At 44.0% G+C, this 19,565-nt stretch overlaps 2 protein-coding genes across 2 annotated transcripts in view; both read left to right on the top strand.

Annotated features, from left to right (window-relative positions):
- The window catches only part of LOC130473011 (zinc finger protein 420-like), a 29,017-nt gene extending 25,030 nt beyond the window's left edge, over window positions 1-3,987 (top strand). Inside the window, exon 7 of the mRNA XM_056844530.1 lies at window positions 2,978-3,987. Within this exon, the coding sequence (XP_056700508.1) occupies window positions 2,978-3,987 (1,010 nt within the window). The remainder of the gene's footprint in view (window positions 1-2,977) is intronic.
- A 1,897-nt stretch (window positions 3,988-5,884) lies between these two features.
- LOC130473003 (zinc finger protein 883-like) overlaps window positions 5,885-19,565 on the top strand; it is a 32,946-nt gene continuing 19,265 nt past the window's right edge. The window contains exons 1-5 of the mRNA XM_056844518.1: window positions 5,885-5,932; window positions 13,345-13,471; window positions 13,675-13,764; window positions 14,654-14,773; window positions 17,743-18,843. Of these exons, the coding sequence (XP_056700496.1) occupies window positions 5,885-5,932; window positions 13,345-13,471; window positions 13,675-13,764; window positions 14,654-14,773; window positions 17,743-18,843 (1,486 nt within the window). The remainder of the gene's footprint in view (window positions 5,933-13,344; window positions 13,472-13,674; window positions 13,765-14,653; window positions 14,774-17,742; window positions 18,844-19,565) is intronic.

Genomic DNA, 19,565 nt, shown 5'->3' with positions numbered 1-19,565 from the left:
GGATGATTGTTAGATAGTTGCAAAGCCCTAAATAATCACTTTCTCTTCCTTATCTTTTCAAAAAAGAATGTATAAAAGATTTTCTGCCGCCGTTGGTTGGTGAGGCAGCAAGCAAACTTGGGACCTTCTGCCAACAAAGCTGCTGGCGGGAGGCTTCCTATTATAGGGACAGGCCTGTCTGGGTCTGAAATATAAAATGGATCTGTGTTCCTCTTGATAGTTCTGAGGATTGTAGGCTCAATCTTAAGTCTTGACAGAAATATTTTCTTCTTAGATTCTCTTTCTTGCCAGAGCGAGGAGTCTCTTTCTGTTTCCCCCAAAGAAGACTCACCTGTGAGAATGATGAAGGTGGAGAGGTTTTCTCAGGAAGGGCTGGCTTCCAAAGACACACTGGACTGTTCCTTAGAACGATATCTGGAGACCCCGACAGAGCTGACTGAGAGTGAGTATTCTTTATGGCCAATTTAGAGAAATAGACAATGCATAACCTGTTAGTATTTATTCACTGTGAGAGTGATGTTATTTTGAAAGACTCGCAGTCCACACTGTGAGGAAACTTTATTACCATACTTAAGAGGAAACCCTATAAGGCAGCAAACCATGCTGGTGTGGAATAGTGGTTAGGGTGCAAAACAGATGGGAGAAACGCAGATTCAAGCCCCGAATTCAGCCGTAAACCTCACAGGGCCCTTCTCCATTTAACCTCCTTCTCAAGGTTATAGTGAGCATAAAATGCTGAGAGGAAGAATTGTATATGTGGCCCTGAGCTTCTGAGAGGACGGGCTTAATTAAAAGAATGATAAATATGAAGTATTATAGACACTGCTGTAGTGTCCATAAGGAGTGCCAAACTGGCTCTTTTCATCAGAGTAGATAAAAAGGATTATTTTGTATGCAGTGTGGTCGTCACTCCTCGACCTTCCTGAGCTACAGAAGGCCTCTTTTTCATATCTTAGTGGCCTCATTTCACTGTTCTGCTGATCCCCTTGGGAAAGAGATAGAAGAGGAATGTCCTAGTGCTGTCCAAACATTTCACACTAGCAGCAGGTCCTTCTAAAATTAGCAAAAAGTGATGCCTCGGTAGAGAGGATTGTAACCGGGGGCCTCAAGGGTTGAGCTGGAAATTATAAAATCTAATAAAATACTTATTGATTATATAGTGTTCACAATCGATTTGTTAAAAACACTAGGCCTGGAATACAGGCTACATATATTAAAAACCACCAGTGGAAACGGTTACAAAGAAATCCAGCCCAGCTGATGATGCACTTATTATAAATGAACAATACAAGGCCAAACGCGTTTTGGCCTCTTGGGCCTTCCTCAGTGGTCAAATATACAAAATATTATTAAAAACACATCTGAAAATGCACCTTGCAGGGTATTACATCTGAAATTAAAAAAACCTTAAGAGGAGGGAGGGGAAAAAATGAAAGCCTGATTAATGTGACAAATATAATTGCTATAACCAGCATTTTTGAAATTCTTTTGAAAAAGAAACCATATATACCTTATATCTTGTGTGGCCAGATGTAAACTAATAACATCAACGATGGGTCTTGCAGCAGGGTAACTTGCTCACACAAGTTTTGTCTAGAAGACAAAAATGTCCTTAGGCTAAATTATACCATAGATTAAATATTAACCCCCCCCCCCGAAGGGATAAGAATCAATAACCAAATGGAACTAACCTGGTATAAAATTGTCAATGTTTCCGGATGTGTGTAACATCAATCAGTGACTAAATCCGTTAGCATCCACACACTGATTAGGTCATCGATTATATAGAACAAAATATTGATGCAGTACCTCTAACGTGATACAGTTTGCAAGGAGGAGAAGGAGGAAGAAAGAAAAAAAATGGAATGGAAACTTTAAAATGTTAATCTGGAAACCACAAGCCTGGTCATGCACAGCAAGTCCAATTTGCTGACTCGTTTAAACCTGGAGGTGTCAGTATTTGCAGATGGTGAATCCCAAACAATTCTCTTTTCTGTAAGCATCTTTATATATGTGGAAGGTCCAGCAGAACATTCAGTCTTAGTTTTATACAGCTCTTGTGCTCACTGATTCTTACTTTGACAGGTCTGTGAGTCATTCCAATATATATCAAATTACAGGGAGTCTAAATAAAATAAATCACCCCCTTTCAATTACAGTTGTAGAACACTTTTCTGTTCGAAGTCTTGGTATTACATTAGTTCTAAAATGATCTTTTAGTTTCTGCACTCCCACACATCCTGCAGTGGCCACATGCAAAAAAAAAAAAAAACCTTTTGGTGATGTCCTCGCCCTCCCACTAGTATTATCTGTTAATTATCTGCTAACAGAGCAAGAAAAATCTTCTACACATAATTGTGAATGGCTGCTTCAGTTCTACCGTCTGGATCTGTAAATCCTTAGGAAAAGGCCAGTGAAGCTTCCCTCTGCCTTCACCTGGTGGCAGGGAAGTGTGGCTTTTGCCAATTTCCCTGTGGGAAAAGTGGCAGGATTAGGAAGACGCTTGTGTGCATCAGGAAGGAGGAAAGTAGAGAATGAAAGGCAAGTGTTGTTCTGCAAGAGGCAGCTTCTGCATTGATGGTTTCCCTCTAGTCAGACATGAAATCCAAATGTAGATAGTCTTTTTTCTCTTTTTCTGTAACATGTACAGGAAGGAAACAATGCTTTTTTCTTGGATCTGAAGAGTAATTATCCCCCCACCCCTGCAGCTCTGCTCCCTACTTTTTCCCTTCTAAAATGTCTTGGCTGCTAATGAGTGGTTATAGAGGCTTCTGCAGCCCTATGAGAATTCTACATTAATAACTCTTTTTTATGGTTGTTCCTCAGGGCTCTTATTAGGTTTTTCTTTGATTTCTTGTAGGAGAAGAAAGAAAACCAAGTGGATTCTTCCTGGGAAACAAAGAGGATTTGGCAGCTGAAGAAAAAAAAGCTGGGAATCCAGAAAGACCAAAGAGTAGGCAGAGAAGGAAGAATGAAGGAAGCAGTCAGAGCGGAAAACTTACTTTTCACCAAAGGATTCACACTAGGGAGGAACCACATAAATGTTTGGAGTGCGGGAAGAGCTTCAGGCGCAAGAACAGGCTAATTGAGCACCATAGGATTCACACTGGGGAAAAACCATACACATGCTTGGAGTGTGGAAAGAGCTTCCGTAGGAATGACAAGCTAGCTTGTCATCATCGGTTACACACAGGGGAGAAACCATATAAATGCTTGGAGTGTGGAAAAAGCTTCACTGCAAGAAGCAATCTTACTAGTCACCAAATGATTCATATGGAGGAGAAACCATACGAATGCCTGGAGTGTGGGAAGAGTTTCCGTCATAAATGTGACCTTACTTCTCACCAAAGAAGTCACACTGGGGAGAAACCATATAACTGTTTGGACTGTGGAAAAAGTTTCAGTCACAGATCAAGCTTTAGTCGGCACCGCAGAATGCATACAGGGGAGAAACCATATAACTGTTTGGACTGTGGAAAGAGTTTCAGTCACAGTTCAAGCCTTAGTCAGCACCACAGAATGCATACAGGGGAGAAACCGTATGAATGCCTGCAGTGTGGAAAGAGTTTCCGTAACAGAAAAAGCCTTACTTATCACCAAAGAAGTCACACAGGGGAGAAACCATATAACTGTTTGGACTGTGGAAAGAGTTTCCGTCACAGATCAAGCCTTAGTCAGCACCACAGAACGCATACAGGGGAGAAACCTTATAACTGTTTGGACTGTGGAAAGAGTTTCAGTCAAAGTTCAAGTCTTAGTCATCACCAAAGACGTCACACAGGGGAGAAACCATATAACTGTTTGGACTGTGGAAAGAATTTCAGTCGATGTTCAAGCCTTAGTCGGCACCACAGAATGCATACAGGGGAGAAACTATATAAGTGCATGGAATGTGGAAAGAGCTTCAGTACAGGCCGAACCCTCAGTTCACATCAAAGGGTTCACGCTGGGGATAAACCATGTAAACAAAGCTTTCACCAACCATAGAGCTGTCACAGCTGCTGTCCTTTGACATTCCTATGTCAGAAAATCCACATGAAGGCTAAGATAATAAGGAAGAGTTGTGTAATGAATCAGGCCTGATTCTACAATTGGGGAAACACAAACAGAAGAGTGAATAGGTTTTCTGTGGAAATGTGAACAGGCACATTAGCTATAAACATATTAGTGACCATTTTTGTTATAGTTATAGTTAATGGAACCATAAGAACTAATTGAGAAGGGATTTGACAGTGATGAATGAAACTGATATTCTTTGTTTTCTGCATTTTCTTGCTGTTAATATTGTAATAATGGTCAAATTCACAGTAAAGAAAATGGGGAAAGTATCAACAGGGTCAGGTTTTTTGCTGTTTTTAGAATCCTAGAATCATAGTTGGAAGGGACCACCAGGGTCATCTAGTCCAACCCCCTGCCCAATGCAGGAAATTAACAACCACCTCCCCCCCACATCCCCAGTGACTCCAACCCTCCCCCCACCATGCAGGATCCCACAATCAAAGCACTCCTGACAGATGGCCATCCAGCCTCTGCTTAAAGACCTCCAAAAACGGGAACTCCACCACCCTCCGAGGCAGTGCATTCCACCATCGAACAGCCCTCACTGTCAGGAAGGTCTTGCTAATGTTTAGGTGGAATTGCTTTTCTCTTAGTTTAAATCCATTACTCCGTGTCCTAGTCTCTGAAGCAACAGAGAACAAGCTAGTTCCCTCATCAACATGACATCCCTTCAAATATTTAAACATGGCTATCATGTCTCCCCTCAACCTTCTCTTCTCTAAACAAACCCAACTCCCTAAGTCTCTCCTCATAGGGCATAGATTCCAGACCTTTGACCATTCTGGTCATCCTCCTCTGGACACGCTCCAACTTGTCAGCATCCTTCTTAAATTGTGGAGTCCAAAACTCGACACAGTATTCCAAGTGAGGTCTGACCAATGCAGCATACAGTGGTAGTATTACTTCCCTTGATCTAGACACAATATTCCTATTGATGCAGCCCAGAATTGCATTGGCCGCCTTAGCCGCCATATCACACTGTTGACTCCTGTTCAGTTTGTGGTCCACTAAGACTCCCAGATCTCTTTCACATGTACTGTTGTCAAGCCAACTCTCTCCCATCCTGTACCTGTGCCTTATGTTGTTTCTGCCTAGGTGAAGTACCTTACACTTCTCCCTACTGAAATCCATTTTATTACTTATGGCCCAGTTCTCCAGTCTATCAAGGTCATTCTGAACTCTGACCCTATCCTCCAGGGTATTAACTACCTCTCCTAACTTGGTGTCATCTGCAAATTTGATTAGCATGCTCTCTATCTCATCATCCAAGTCATTTATAAAAATATTCGATAGTACCTGTCCCAGGACAGACCCCTGTGGCACCCCACTGGTCACTCCTCTCCAGGATGAAGTTGTGCCATTAATGAGCACCCTTTGGGTTCGGTTGGTCAACCAATTATCAATCCACCTAACAGTAGCAGTGTCCAGCCCACATTTTACTAGCTTTGTTTCAAGAAGTTCATGGGGGACTTTATCCAAGACTTTACTGAAATCAAGGTACCCTTCATCTACCATACTTGTCACTCTTTCAAAAAAAAGCTATGAGATTAGTTTGGCATAACTTATTTTTGAGAAACCCATGTTGACTGTCAGTGATCACGGCATTTCTAAGTGCTTACAGACCGTCTGTTTAATTAGCTGCTCTAGTGTTTACCTGGTATTGATGTCAGGCTGACTGGGCGATAATTGTTTGGGATTTCTTTTTCCCCCTTTTTAAAGATGGGGACCTCTAGTCTGCTGGAACTTCTCCTGTTCTCCATGAATTCTCAAAGATTATTGCCAGTGGTTCTGAAATCACTTCAGCCAGTTCTTTTAACACCCTTGGATGCAGTTCATCCGGCCCCGGAAATTTGAATTCATTGAGAGTAGCCAGGTATTCCTGTACTATCTCAGTGTCTACACCATGCTGTAATTCCCCTGTTGCGTCCTCTGCTCCATTATTGCCTTGTTGAGCACTATTCCCCTTTTGGAAGAAGACTGATACAAAAAAGGAGTTAAGTAATTCTGCCTTTTCTGCCTCCCCTGTTAATAACTCACCCTCCTCTCCACGCAATGACCCGATGGTTACCTTGATCTTCTTTTTGTTATGGACATAACCAAAAAACCCTTTTTTGTTTTCTTTAACTTCCCTTGCTAGCCGGAGCTCATTCTGCACTTTAGCCTTCCTGACTTTCTCCCTACATGTGCCGGCTACTTGTTTGAATTCCTCTTTGTTGATTCCTCCCTTTTTCCACTTCTTGTACATGCCCTTCTTAAATCCTAAAGTTCTTTAGACATCCACCCTGGTTTCTTGAAACCTCTACCTTTTTTTCTCCTTGTGGGAACTGATTGAAATTGCGCCTTCAATATCTCCCTTTTTAGAATTTCCCATCCTTCATGTACTCCCTTCTCATTCAATATTCTCACCCACGGGATCACACCCAGTAGTTCCCTAAATGTATTGAAATCAGCTTTCTTATAGTCTAGAATACATGTTTGACTATTTGTTGCTTCTCCTTTCTTCTGTATAACAAACTCCAGGAGAACATGGTCACTCCCACCCAAAGATCCCACTCCTATCCCATAAACCAAGTCATCAGTATTGGTTAAGATCAGATCCAAAATGGCTGTTCTTCTTGTCGCTTCTTCCACTTTTTGGACTATGAAGTTGTCTGCAAGGGAAGTGAGGAATTTGTCGGACCTAGCTGTTTTGGCAGAGTTAGCCTTCCAACAGATGTCAGGATAATTGAAATCTCCCATTACTACTACATCTTTCTTTTTTGAACGTTTGGACATCTGTTTCAGGAAAGCATCATCTAACTCTTCAGTCTGGCTTGGGGGTCTATAATATACCCCCACAATGACATCACTATTTTTCTCCCCCTTAATTTTTACCCAGTTGGTTTCAAGCTGGGTTACAGTGTTTTAAGTCCTGGATCTCCTCGCTGGTGTAATCATCCCTAACGTATAATGGTAGTCCTCCCCCCTTCCGATTTGGTCTATTTCTCCGAAATAGGTTATACCCTTCAATTAATACATTCCAATCACCTCGTCCCACTAGGTTTCTGTAATGCCTATTATATCATATTTGTACGATTAAAAGTTCCAGTTCATCTTGCTTATTTCCCATGCTCTGAGCATATTTTCATAAATAAACTTTTTTAAAAAAAATTACAGCTGCCTTGTGGTAACTACATACCGGAATAATTTATTTCCTTTGAAGTTTGGATAACCGATCTGGTGATAGGAGTTAGAATGTGTGTCTAACTCTGGAGAGCTGGGTAGACTGGGAAGAAATATTACAACCCCCTCGCATCTCGACTTCTGCATTCTAACTCTCCTAAGAGTAGTAACCCATTAGAAGTCAGGCTCTTGTCAGCCCGGAAAGCGTACCCAACCCTGGAACCTCTGGACTCGAAGCAACCCATATTTACTTTTGCAATTGATTGCTGCTATCTCTTAAGCCTCATGGCTGTGTTCCGTCTAGGGAACACAAAAAGTCTATTTAAATGCTGTCTTCTTTTCTCTGGCTGCTGCTTTTCCAGCGGTTTTTCTGGTTGCCGCTTGTATAGCTTCAGCGGTTCCAAGTGTTTCCTTTCTATAAGGTGAGTATATAGGTTTTATACTCCAGCGATGTTCTTATTCTAATTATTTAAAAATATATATCACAAAATTTGTGTCATTGGTTAATTATCTATTCACATACATGCAATATTCCCTGCCATATTTATTAGAAATGACTCACCAACAGTTTCTCATCACCTATCACAACAGACTCTTTTGGAGGTTACTCCTTCAGTTGCATCGTGTTGGATACATTCATGATTAACACCGCGTTTTTTAAGAGGATAGATAGCAGTGTGGTGCAGCAGTTAGAGTTTCAGGCTAGGCTCTGAGAGGTTTGAATCCTCACTCTGCCGTAGAAGCTCAGGAGGCTCAAGCGACCGTGCGTTTTCTCCCTTTGGGCCAGTCACAGCAACTCAGCCTTATCTACCTCAAAGGGTGGTTGTGAAGATAAAATGGAGGAGAGGAGAATAATGTGTGTGTGTGTGTAAAGTGCCCTCAAGTTGCAGCCGACTTATGGCGACCCCTTATGGGGGTTTTCATGGCAAGAGACTAACAGAGGTGGTTTACCAGTGCCTTCCTCTGCACAGCAGCCCTGGTATTCCTTGGTGGTCTCCCATCCAAATACTAACCAGGGCGGACCCCACTTAGCTTCTGAGATATGACGAGATCAGGCTAGCCTGGGCCATCTAGATCAGGGCGAGAATAATGTAAGCTGCCTTTAGTTCCCCATTGGGGAGAAAAATGGATTGTGTATGAAGTAAATAATAAATAGAACTGCAGATGTGGGGCAGATAAAAGATAGGTAGGAAAGAGTGAAAAGCAGGGAAAGGATAGAACAATACTTGTATAGATATCAAGAAAAATTCAAGACCTGCTGGGGAAACATTGCTCAAAAACAGAGAAAGCTACCTCGTTATTAGTGGGAAAACTTGGTGCTTAGAGGGAATTACAAACCCCTTACGGGCTGAACTGCACAATGGGCTCCTCTGCTCTCCAAGGGAAAGCCGCTTAAAAGGAAAACGGGTGCCCAGTTCCAAAAGGCAAGAAAAAGTGACAGAGAAGGGAGTCCAGTTTAAATCTTCATCCAAACCACATAGTGCCTTCCCATGTTCAAATTCACAGGGTGGGGGGCAATGGGAGGGGAACCTCTCCTTGCGTTATTTTTCCCTGGAGAGCTCTATAAAAACCCTGCAGGCACAGCAAACGATCAGAAGGCGCACAGGGCAAAAAGGATTTTTAGGCACCTGGGTCCTGGGGGGCGGGGCTTGCAAGCCTGGCTCCAACTCCCGCAGAACTTTTGTCCAAAGTTTCTTTGGGATGCTCCGCCCCTTTTTTAGTTTTCGCCCAATGCTCGAGCCCCCTCCGGCCTCCGGTCCCGCCTCTAACCAGGTGTCTGCCCTCCGCGTGGCTGAGCGAAGAGAGGCGGGCGGGCTCCTCTTTCCCTCGGAGGGAAACGTGCCAGGTTGGACCTGCTCCAGGTAAGCCCTTCTCCCTCTCCCGAACAGGTGGCAGTATTGGGATCTGCCTTTCCTGCATGGTTGCATAGGCGAGGAATGGGTTGTCTGCTTTGGGAAATAGCAGACTCAAGGGACTGTGCCGATGGAGGAAAAAGGATCTGGGGAAATACGCTACGATGTTTGCAGCTGGGCTTCAGTTGCCACGTGGGTCCGTGCAAACCTCTGCAGACTGACCGCAGAACAAGCCCGTTGAAATCAATGCATTTTAGCCTGGAGTTACTGTGTATGGTGTTAATAGGACCGCTCCGTTTTCCCTCTGCTCTGTCTTTGAATGTTCGCCGCAGAGAAGCCTTTTTGTTAACTACTTATATATATTTTTTTCAAATGGCCGGCCTCCGTTTTTGGCTGGTTCTTCCCAGCGTGCCGTGGCTGGATCTGACTCTTAGCAATGCCCCGTACCCGTTTAAATCGATCCCTTGTTTTCTTCCTCCCTTTGTTTTTCAATAACCAGCCTGATAAAGCCTTCGGGAGACCTTGAAAGCTGGCATGTGCGTCTATGTAGCGTTAGCCATAAAAGGAGAGGGGCAGCACTGACTCACTGGCCGTTTTTGCATGGTCAGTTTTGATGCTCCCTCAATGCTCCTTTTTTAATGCAACTTTAAAAATGCCCTTTCACGGTCCCGACGCAAAAGGGGAAGTTCCACTCGCCTGCTCCTTTGTTCCTGTTTTCAAAGCCATTAGCATATGCATAGCTAACGCACCTCTGTTGTTTTGTATTGTTCCTTAAGGGGGATTCTTCGCAGCAAACACCAGAGGTTGTATTAAATGGGCTCTTTTGCTTCACAGTCACTTCTGGAATGATGGTTCAGCGTGCAAAATTCTAAAAAATATGCGAGGCACTTCAGCCTGGGACGCGCTGCTAATTACCATGCAAAAATGGCCATAGTTTTATTGCATTTAAAATAAAAAACCCATTGGAATGCAACAGCTCATTTGCTGTTCAAGAGCATGCTAAACAGACACCAGCTGTTCTAAAATGCACAAATATCCATTCTAATGGAGTTTCAAAATACTGACTGAATAGGCTTTATGTTGATTATGAAATCAGAACAAAATCAGAGTTGGAAGGGACCATCACGGTCATCTAGTCCAAGCCCCTGCACAATGCAGGACATTCACAGCCACCTCCCCCCCCACAACCCCAGTGACCCCTACTCCATGCCCAGAAGGTGGCCAAGATGCCCTCCCTCTCGTGATCTGCCTAAGGTCATAGAATCAGCATTGCTGACAGATGGTCATCTAGCCTCTGCTTTAAAAACTGCCAGGGAAGGCGAGCTCACCACCTCCTGAAGAAGCCGGTTCCGCTGAGGAACCACTGTAACTGTTAGAAAATTCTTCCTAATTTTTAGATGGATACTCTTTTGATTTTATTTCAACCTGATCTTTTCAAAACTGATCTTTTGAATTTGCACGCCACCTTTCATCTCTACTCCATGCCCAGAAGATGGCCAAGATGCCCTCCCTCTCGTGATACTAAGGTCATAGAATCAGCATTGCTGACAGATGGCCATCTAGCCCAGTGGTTCTCAACCTTCCTAATGCCGCGACCCTTTAATACAGTTCCTCATGTTGTGGTGACCCCCGACCATAAAATTATTTTCGTTGCTACTTCATACCTGTAATTTTGCTACTGTTATGAATAGTAATGTAAATATCTGATATGCAGGATGTATTTTCATCACATAGGGAGACATTTTAGATGTCACGTTAGGATTTCGTAAGGCAGCTAATTGTGCTCATGAACATTCAGCAATTCAGGGGAACCATATGCTCCTCCTGGGATCATTGGAGAAGCCAATACAGTAAATAAAAACAAAATACCCACTAGGAAAGAAACACCCAACCCCAATTTGTTCACAATCAAAATCTCCCTGCCCTTGGAAGGAGTGAGCTGTGAAGAAGGTGAGCTGTGACTCACGAAAGCCCATATACCCTGCCAGAAATGTTGTTAGTCTTTAAGGTGCTAGATTCTTGCTCTTTTCTACTGCTACAGACAGACTAAGACCCATCCCGATCTATCTCCTTGGAAGTTTTGCAAACGCACAAAGCTGCCTTCTATTGAATCAGATCCTCAGTATTGTCCACTCAGACTGGAAGCGGCTCTCCAGGGTCTTAGGTCAAGGCCTTTCACATCACCGAAATTCTGATCCTTTAACTCAGCTGTTTCCTAACTGTGCTCCATGGAGCACTTGGTGCTCTGCGAAACATCTCCTAGTGCTCCATGAAGAGACTGGAAAGAAATATGCTACTGTCATTGCTAGGTGAAAATTAATGACTAATTTCTCTCCTAAAAAGTGCTCCATGATGCAAAAGGTTTGGGAACCACTGCTTTAACTGAAGATGTCAGGGATTGAACCTGGGACCTTCTGCATGCCAAGCAGATGCTCTACCACTGAGCCATGTTTTGCTTTTCCTTCCTGAAGTACCGAGACTTTGAACAGAATGTCCTGAGGGGTTGCAACGTCCCCTTTTGTAAATGCTGCCATTGCCCCCCACCCCCAAATGCAGAAACCGCGGCAGGGAAGAGAAGGCAGAAACCAAGCACAAAAGTTGAGCCCGACCTAAGCCTCTCTCTGTTGGGTCTTAGATAGCGAGATTCGTTACATGTCAGACAGTCAAAGGGTTAATTAGCCAAATGGTCAGGAAGAGCAGATCGCCATTGCTTTCATGTCCTATAGTCATGTAGGCAAAGTAATCTGCATTTTACTGCTTTGGTGTATCCTTTGTTTGAAAGAGAAACTGTATCCAAGTTACTTGTAAGTTACCAACCTGCAAGCATGGAGGAGCACATTCTCCCTGTGAGAATGGCTACTCGTGAGTAAGCGTAGTAACTGCTAAAGGAGTTTAGCAAGTCTAGGAAACTTAGATATGTAGGATGTTTATTGTTTAATCCATGCACCCTATCCTTGAGATTAGTTAGTAAAGAAGTGATTTGATTAAGAAAACGACTCTGTGGTATTTTTGTGTGTGACTAACCTTTATTTTCAATAAGCCAAAACCAAGATCCATCACCCTGAACGGTAGCAGATTAATTAAGTGAGTTTCAGATCCTAACACTCTCACGGAGCCCGCAACGGCTCCCCCTCAGACAAAGACCCTGGGGAAGGGGAGGAAACGCCGGAGGGCTCCAATTTGCCCCTCTGAGCCGCCTCAGGGGGCGAAACCCATCCCCGGCGTCCCCGGCGCAGAGCAGCCTCCCGTCCCCCACGCAGCGTGAGGAAGAAGCCACTGTGGCTCCCGCCAACTGCGCGGGAGGGGACGAGGGAGGGAAGGGGGGGAAAGAAAGGTTGGCCTCCCGTGGCGCGGCGTGGCCAATGGCGAAGTGGGTTTCGGGCCTGGTGGGGCGGGAGGGGGAAAGAGTGAGAGAGCGAGTTGCTGACTGAGGCGGCTTCCTCCCTTTCCTCGTCTGGGGAACCTGAGAAGGGGGGTGGGAGGGGGAAGAGCCCTGAGCGGGGTCTGAGGGAGTTTTCCAATGGTCTTAGGCGACCCCTGTAAAAGGGTCCTTCGGCCCCCCAAAGGGGTTGCGACCCACAGGTTGAGAACCGCTGATCTAGCCTCTGCTTTAAAAACTGCCAGGGAAGGCGAGCTCACCACTTCCCGAAGAAGCCGGTTCCACTGAGGAACCGCTCTTAACTGTTAGAAAATTCTTCCTAATGTTTCGATGGATACTCTTTTGATTTTATTTCAACCTGATCTTTTCAAAACCGATCTTTTGAATTTGCACGCCACCTTTCATCTCTCTGTAGGGCACTCAAGGTGTGGGGCAGAACTGTAAAAATGGTTCGAGGTTTTTTTTTAAGACCATGGACTTGTACATATGGCTTGGTTGTACAAAGGCTTTGTGAGCGGATATATTTTGTTAGTATATTTGTAAGGTGGTTGTATGAACAGCTGCCCTGTTGCTCCCAGATGGGAAAAGGAAGTTTAAATGGGAAATGTGATGGTAAGGGGGAAATCTTCCCAATACATTTGTCTTCCCTCACAGCAGAAAGTGATTGCTGAGGGGATCCTGTTTGCGGAGGAGTAAGAATCAAGTCATGGAGATGAGAAAGGAAGGGACTGGGTCGCCCTTTCTTTATCAAGTTAGCTTTTCAGCTGGCACAAGATGTCCAACTGAGGTAGGCTGTGAACCCCTTTCTTTTCTCACTTGAAGTGTTGCAAGAACAAAATAATCCCTACTTGGACCTGTCTGTTGTTAGTGAATGCTCCTTCCTTCTTTCAGGGCCCCATATCCTTTGAGGAGGTGGCTGTGTATTTCACGGAGGAGGAGTGGGCTCTCCTGGATCATGATCAGAGAGCTCTTTACAGGGAAGTGATGCTGGAGAACAATGAGATTGTGGCCTTTCTGGGTAAGCAAGCAGTTGGCTTGCGGGATAAAAGCCCCAAGTCATTTTGTGAAAATACTAAGAATTCCCTGGAAGATATCCCTCTGTGTTCCTTATCTCTCTTCCCCCCAAAATGCATCCTATTAAGTTTCTTGGAGGATGGATGATTGTTAGATAGTTGCAAAGCCCTAAATAATCACTTTCTCTTCCTTATCTTTTCAAAAAAGGATCTTGGTTCTGCAAACCTGACCTCATTTCTAGGTTGGAAGAAGTGAAGGAGATGTTTGCCCAATATTCTGAGGACATGAGCTCAACAGGTACTTTCTGTGATACGTTGAGGGAATAGCCCTTCAGAATCTGAGAATTATGGTTCTCTATTTTTTTCCATCAAGAGTACATTAATCAGTCTTCCTCTGGGAATTCCTGGCAGCCATCTCTGCAGCTTCATCACATCCCTTCGTGTCTGGATCTAGGATTGCCAGGCCAGCAACCAGTGGGAGTGTTGGAAGTGGGGAGGGGGATTGACGGTGGCTATGTCACCTCCAGGGAAACTGGGAAGTAACTTAGGATAGCTCTAGGAATCACTGGAAATGCTATGAAAAACCGTAGAGCAGTGATGGCGAACCTTTTAGAGACCGAGTGCCCAAACTGCAACCCAAAACCCACTTATTTATCGCAAAGTGCAAACATGGCAATTTAACCTCAATACTGAGGTTTCCTCCCAGCTTGGCAAGGGGGGGGCCCGCGGGGAGTCCAGGGAAGGGGTGGCTTTGAACGGCTCCGTGCTCCCTTCAAAGCCCCTGCCGGCTCGCATGTGCCCACAGAGAGGGCTCGACGTGCCGGACTTGGCACGCGTGCCATAGGTTCGCCAACACGGCCGTAGAGTTTCAGGTAATTTATACAGTTGCCCTATGTCGCTTCCTCAGCACCCAGCCACTGTCTGTCTTTTTATGCATAAAAGATTTTCTGCCACCATTGGTTGGTGAGGCAGCAAGCAAACTTGGGACCTTCTGCCAACAAAGCTGCTGGCGGGAGGCTTCCTACTGTAGTGACAGGCCTTGTCTGGGTCTGAAATATAAAATGGATCTATGTTCCTCTTGATAGTACCGAGGATTGTAGGCTCAATCTTAAGTCTTGACAGAAATATTTTCTTCTTAGATTCTCTTTCTTGCCAGAGCGAGTAGTCTCTTTCTGTTTCCCCCAAAGAAGACTCAATTGTGAGAATGATGAAGGTGGAGAGGTTTTCTCAGGAAGGGCTGGCTTCCAAAGACACACTGGACTGTTCCTTAGAACGATATCTGGAGACCCCGACAGAGCTGACTGAGAGTGAGTATTCTTTATGGCCAATTTAGAGATATAGACAATGCATAACCTGTTAGTATTTATTCACTGTGAGAGTGATGTTATTTTGAAAGACTCGCAGTCCAGGCTGCGAGGAAACTTTATTACCATAGTCAAGAGGAAACCCTGTAAGGCAGCAAACCATGCTGGTGTGGAATAGTGGTTAGGGTGCAAAACAGATGGGAGAAACCCAGATTCAAGCCCCGAATTCAGCCGTAAACCTCACAGGGCCCTTCTCCAGTTAACCTCCTCAAGGTTATAGTGAGCATAAAATGCTGAGAGGAAGAATTGTATATGTGGCCCTGAGCTTCTGAGAGGACGGGCTTAATTAAAAGAATGATAAATATGAAGTATTATAGACACTGCTGTAGTGTCCATAAGGAGTGCCAACCGGGCTCTTTTTCATCAGAGTAGATAAAAAGGATAATTTTGTATGCAGTGTGGTCGTCATTCCTCGACCTTCCTGAGCTACAGAAGGCCTCTTTTTCATATCTTAGTGGCCTCATTTCACTGTTCTGCTGATCCCCTTGGGAAAGAGATAGAAGAGGAATGTCCTAGTGCTGTCTAAACATTTCACACTAGCAGCAGGTCCTTCTAAAATTAGCAAAAAGTGATGCCTCGGTAGAGAGGATTGTAACTGGGGGCCTCAAGGGTTGAGCTGGAAACTATAAAATCTAATAAAATAGTTTTTTATTATATAGTGTTCACAATAGATTTGTTAAAAACACTAGGCCTGGAATACAGGCTACATATATTAAAAACCACCAGTGGAAACAGTTACAAAGAAATCCAGCCCAGCTGATGATACACTTATTATAAATGAACAATACAAGGCCATACGCGTTTTGGCCTCTTGGGCCTTCCTCAGTGGTCAAATATACAAAATATTATTAAAAACACATCTGAAAATGCACCTTACAGGGTATTACATCTGAAATAAAAAAAAACCTTAAGAGGAGGGAGGGGAAAAAACGAAAGCCTGATTAATGTGACAAATATAATTGCTATAACCAGCATTTTTGAAATTCTTTTGAAAAAGAAACCATATATACCTTGTATCTTGTGTGGCCAGATGTAAACTAATAACATCAACCATGGGTCTTGCAGCAGGGTAACTTGCTCACACAAGTTTTGTCTAGAAGACAAAAATGTCCTTAGGCTAAATTATACCATAGATTAAATATTAACACCCCCCCCCCGAAGGGATAAGAATCAATAACCAAATAGAACTATCCTGGTATAAAATTGTCAATGTTTCCGGGTGTGTGTAACATCAATCAGTGACTAAATCTATTAGCATCAACACACTGATTAGGTCGTCGATTATATAGAACAAAATATTGATGCAGTACCTCTAATGTGATACAGTTTGCAAGGAGGAGAAGGAGGAAGAAAGAAAAAAAATGGAATGGAAACTTTAAAATGTTAATCTGGAAACCACAAGCCTGGTAATGCACAGCAAGTCCAATTTGCTGACTAGTTTAAACCTGGAGGTGTCAGTATTTGCAGATGGTGAATCCCAAACAATTCTCTTTTCTGTAAGCATCTTTATATATGTGGAAGGTCCAGCAGAACATTCAGTCTTCTTAGTTTTATACAGCTCTTGTGCTCACTGATTCTTACTTTGACAGATCTGTGAGTCATTCCAACATATATCAAATTACAGGGAGTCTAAATAACATAAATCACCCCCTTTCAATTACAGTTGTAGAACACTTTTCTGTTCGAAGTCTTGGTATTACATTAGTTCTAAAATGATCTTTTAGTTTCTGCACTCCTGCACATCCTGCAGTGGCCACATGCAAAAAAAAAACCCCTTTTGGTGATGTCCTTGCCCTCCCACTAGTATTATCTGTTAATTATCTGCTAACAGAGCAAGAAAAATCTTCTACACATAAGTGTGAATGGCTGCTTCAGTTCTACCGTCTGGATCTGTAAATCCTTCGGAAAAGGCCAGTGAAGCATCCCTCTGCCTTCACCTGGTGGCAGGGAAGTGTGGCTCTTGCCAATTTCTCTGTGGGAAAAGTGGCAGGATCAGGAAGACACTTGTGTGCATCAGGAAGGAGGAAAGTAGAGAATGAAAGCCAAGTGTTGTTCTGCAAGAGGCAGCGTCTGCGTTGATTGTTTTCCTCTAGTTAGACATGAAATCCAAATGTAGATAGTCTTTTTTCTCTTTTTCTGTAACATGTACAGGAAGGAAACAATGCTTTTTTCTTGGATCTGGAGAGTAATTATCCCCCCCCACCCCCGCAGCTCTGCTCCCTACTTTTTCCCTTCTAAAATGTCTTGGCTGCTAATGAGTGGTTATAGAGCAGTGGTGGCGAACCTATGGCACGCGTGCCAGAGGGGGCACTCAGAGCCCTCTCTGTGGGCACGCACGCCATCGCCCCAGAACAGAGTTCGCCTGAGTTCGTTACTAGAAAGCCAGAGGGACGCAGGGCCAGGCTGCTCCCTCATCATCTCCACGCGCTTCTGAGAGCATTTCTCACATCACCCACCCCTCTGCCCAGCAGCCCAATGGGAGCGCTTCCTCCCTCCCGTCACATGTGGCAGGGCGGCTCACATGCGGCGTGAGGGTGCGGCGCGGACAGCAGCCTGTTGTCTGTGGCAAAGGTGATTCCCGTGGTGGGGTTGGAGAGGAGCTAGGTTGGAGGGGAGCATAGCTCACAGCGTGGCTTAGCTGGAGGCTAAGCTTGTTCTGTTTCAATAGTCTGGATGTTAATGTATGAATTGTTTTTTCTAAACTAAACCCTCAGTATTCAGGTTAAATTGCCGTGTTGGCACTTTGCAATAAATAAGTGGGTTTTGGGTTGCAGTTTGGGCACTCAGTCTCTAAAAGGTTCGCCATCACTGTTATAGAGGCTTCTGCAGCCCTATGAGAATTCTACATTCAGAACTCTTTTTTATGGTTGTTCCTCAGGGCTCTTATTAGGTTTGTTTTTGATTTCTTGTAGGAGAAGAAAGAAAACCAAGTGGATTCTTCCTGGGAAACAAAGAGGATTTGGCAGCTGAAGAAAAAAAAGCTGGGAATCCAGAAAGACCAAAGAGTATGCAGAGAAGGAAGAATGAAGGAAGCAGTCAGAGCGGAAAACTTACTTTTCACCAAAGGATTCACACTAGGGAAAAACCATACACATGCTTGGAGTGTGGAAAGAGCTTCCGTAGGAATGACAAGCTAGCTTGTCATCAACGGTTACACACAGGGGAGAAACCATATAAATGCTTGGAGTGTGGAAAGAGCTTCACTGCAAGAAGCAATCTTACTAGTCACCAAATGATTCATATGGAGGAGAAACCGTACGAATGCCTGGAGTGTGGGAAGAGTTTCTGTCATAAATGTGACCTTACTTCTCACCAAAGAAGTCACACTGGGGAGAAACCATATAACTGTTTGGACTGTGGAAAAAGTTTCAGTCACAGATCAAGCCTTAGTCGGCACCACAGAATGCATACAGGGGAGAAACCGTATGAATGCCTGGAGTGTGGAAAGAGTTTCCGTAACAGAAAAAGCCTTACTTATCACCAAAGAAGTCACACAGGGGAGAAACCATGTAACTGTTTGGACTGTGGAAAGAGTTTCAGTCACAGATCAAGCCTTAGTCAATACGACAGAATGTATACAGGACAGAAACCATATAACTGTTTGGACTGTGGAAAGAGTTTCAGTCGAAGTTCAACCCTTAGTCAGCACCACAGAACGCATACAGGGGAGAAACCATATAACTGTTTGGACTGTGGAAAGAGTTTCAGTCAAAGTTCAACCCTTCGTCAGCACCACAGAACGCATACAGGGGAGAAACCATATAACTGTTTGGACTGTGGAAAGAGTTTCAGTCAAAGTTCAAGTCTTAGTCATCACCAAAGACGTCACACAGGAGAGAAACCATATAACTGTTTGGACTGTGGAAAGAGTTTCAGTCGACGATCAAGCCTTAGTCGGCACCACAGAACGCATACAGGGGAGAAACTATATAAGTGCATGGAATGTGGAAAGAGCTTCAGTACAGGCCGAACCCTCAGTTCGCATCAAAGGGTTCACGCTGGGGATAAACCATGTAAACAAAGCTTTCACCAACCATAGAGCTGTCACAGCTGCTGTCCTTTGACATTCCTATGTCAGAAAATCCACATGAAGGCTAAGATAATAAGGAAGAGTTGTGTAATGAATCAGGCCTGATTCTACAATTGGGGAAACAAACAGAAGAGTGAATAGGTTTTCTGTGGAAATGTGAACAGGCACATTAGCTATAAACATATCAGTGACCGTTTTTGTTATAGTTAATGGAACCATAAGAACTAATTGAGAAGGGATTTGACAGTGATGAATGAAACTGATATTCTTTGTTTTCTGCGTTTTCTTGCTGTTAATATTGTAATAATGGTAAAATTCACAGTAAAGAAAATGGGGAAAGTATCAACAGGGTCAGGTTTTTTGCTGTTTTTAGAATCCTAGAATCATAGAGTTGGAAGGGACCACCAGGGTCATCTAGTCCAACCCCTGCCCAATGCAGGAAATTAACAACTACCTCCCCCCCACATCCCCAGTGACTCCAACCCTCCCCCCACCATGCAGGATCCCACAATCAAAGCACTCCTGACAGATGGCCATCCAGCCTCTGCTTAAAGACCTCCAAAAACGGGGACTCCACCACCCTCCGAGGCAGTGCATTCCACCATCGAACAGCCCTCACCGTCAGGAAGGTCTTCCTAATGTTTAGGTGGAATCGCTTTTCTCTTAGTTTAAATCCATTACTCCGTGTCCTAGTCTCTGAAGCAA

The sequence above is a fragment of the Euleptes europaea genome, chromosome 1 (genome assembly GCF_029931775.1).
Source record: "Euleptes europaea isolate rEulEur1 chromosome 1, rEulEur1.hap1, whole genome shotgun sequence".
Lineage (NCBI taxonomy): Eukaryota > Metazoa > Chordata > Lepidosauria > Squamata > Sphaerodactylidae > Euleptes > Euleptes europaea.
This window is presented reverse-complemented; position numbering and strand designations above follow the sequence as displayed.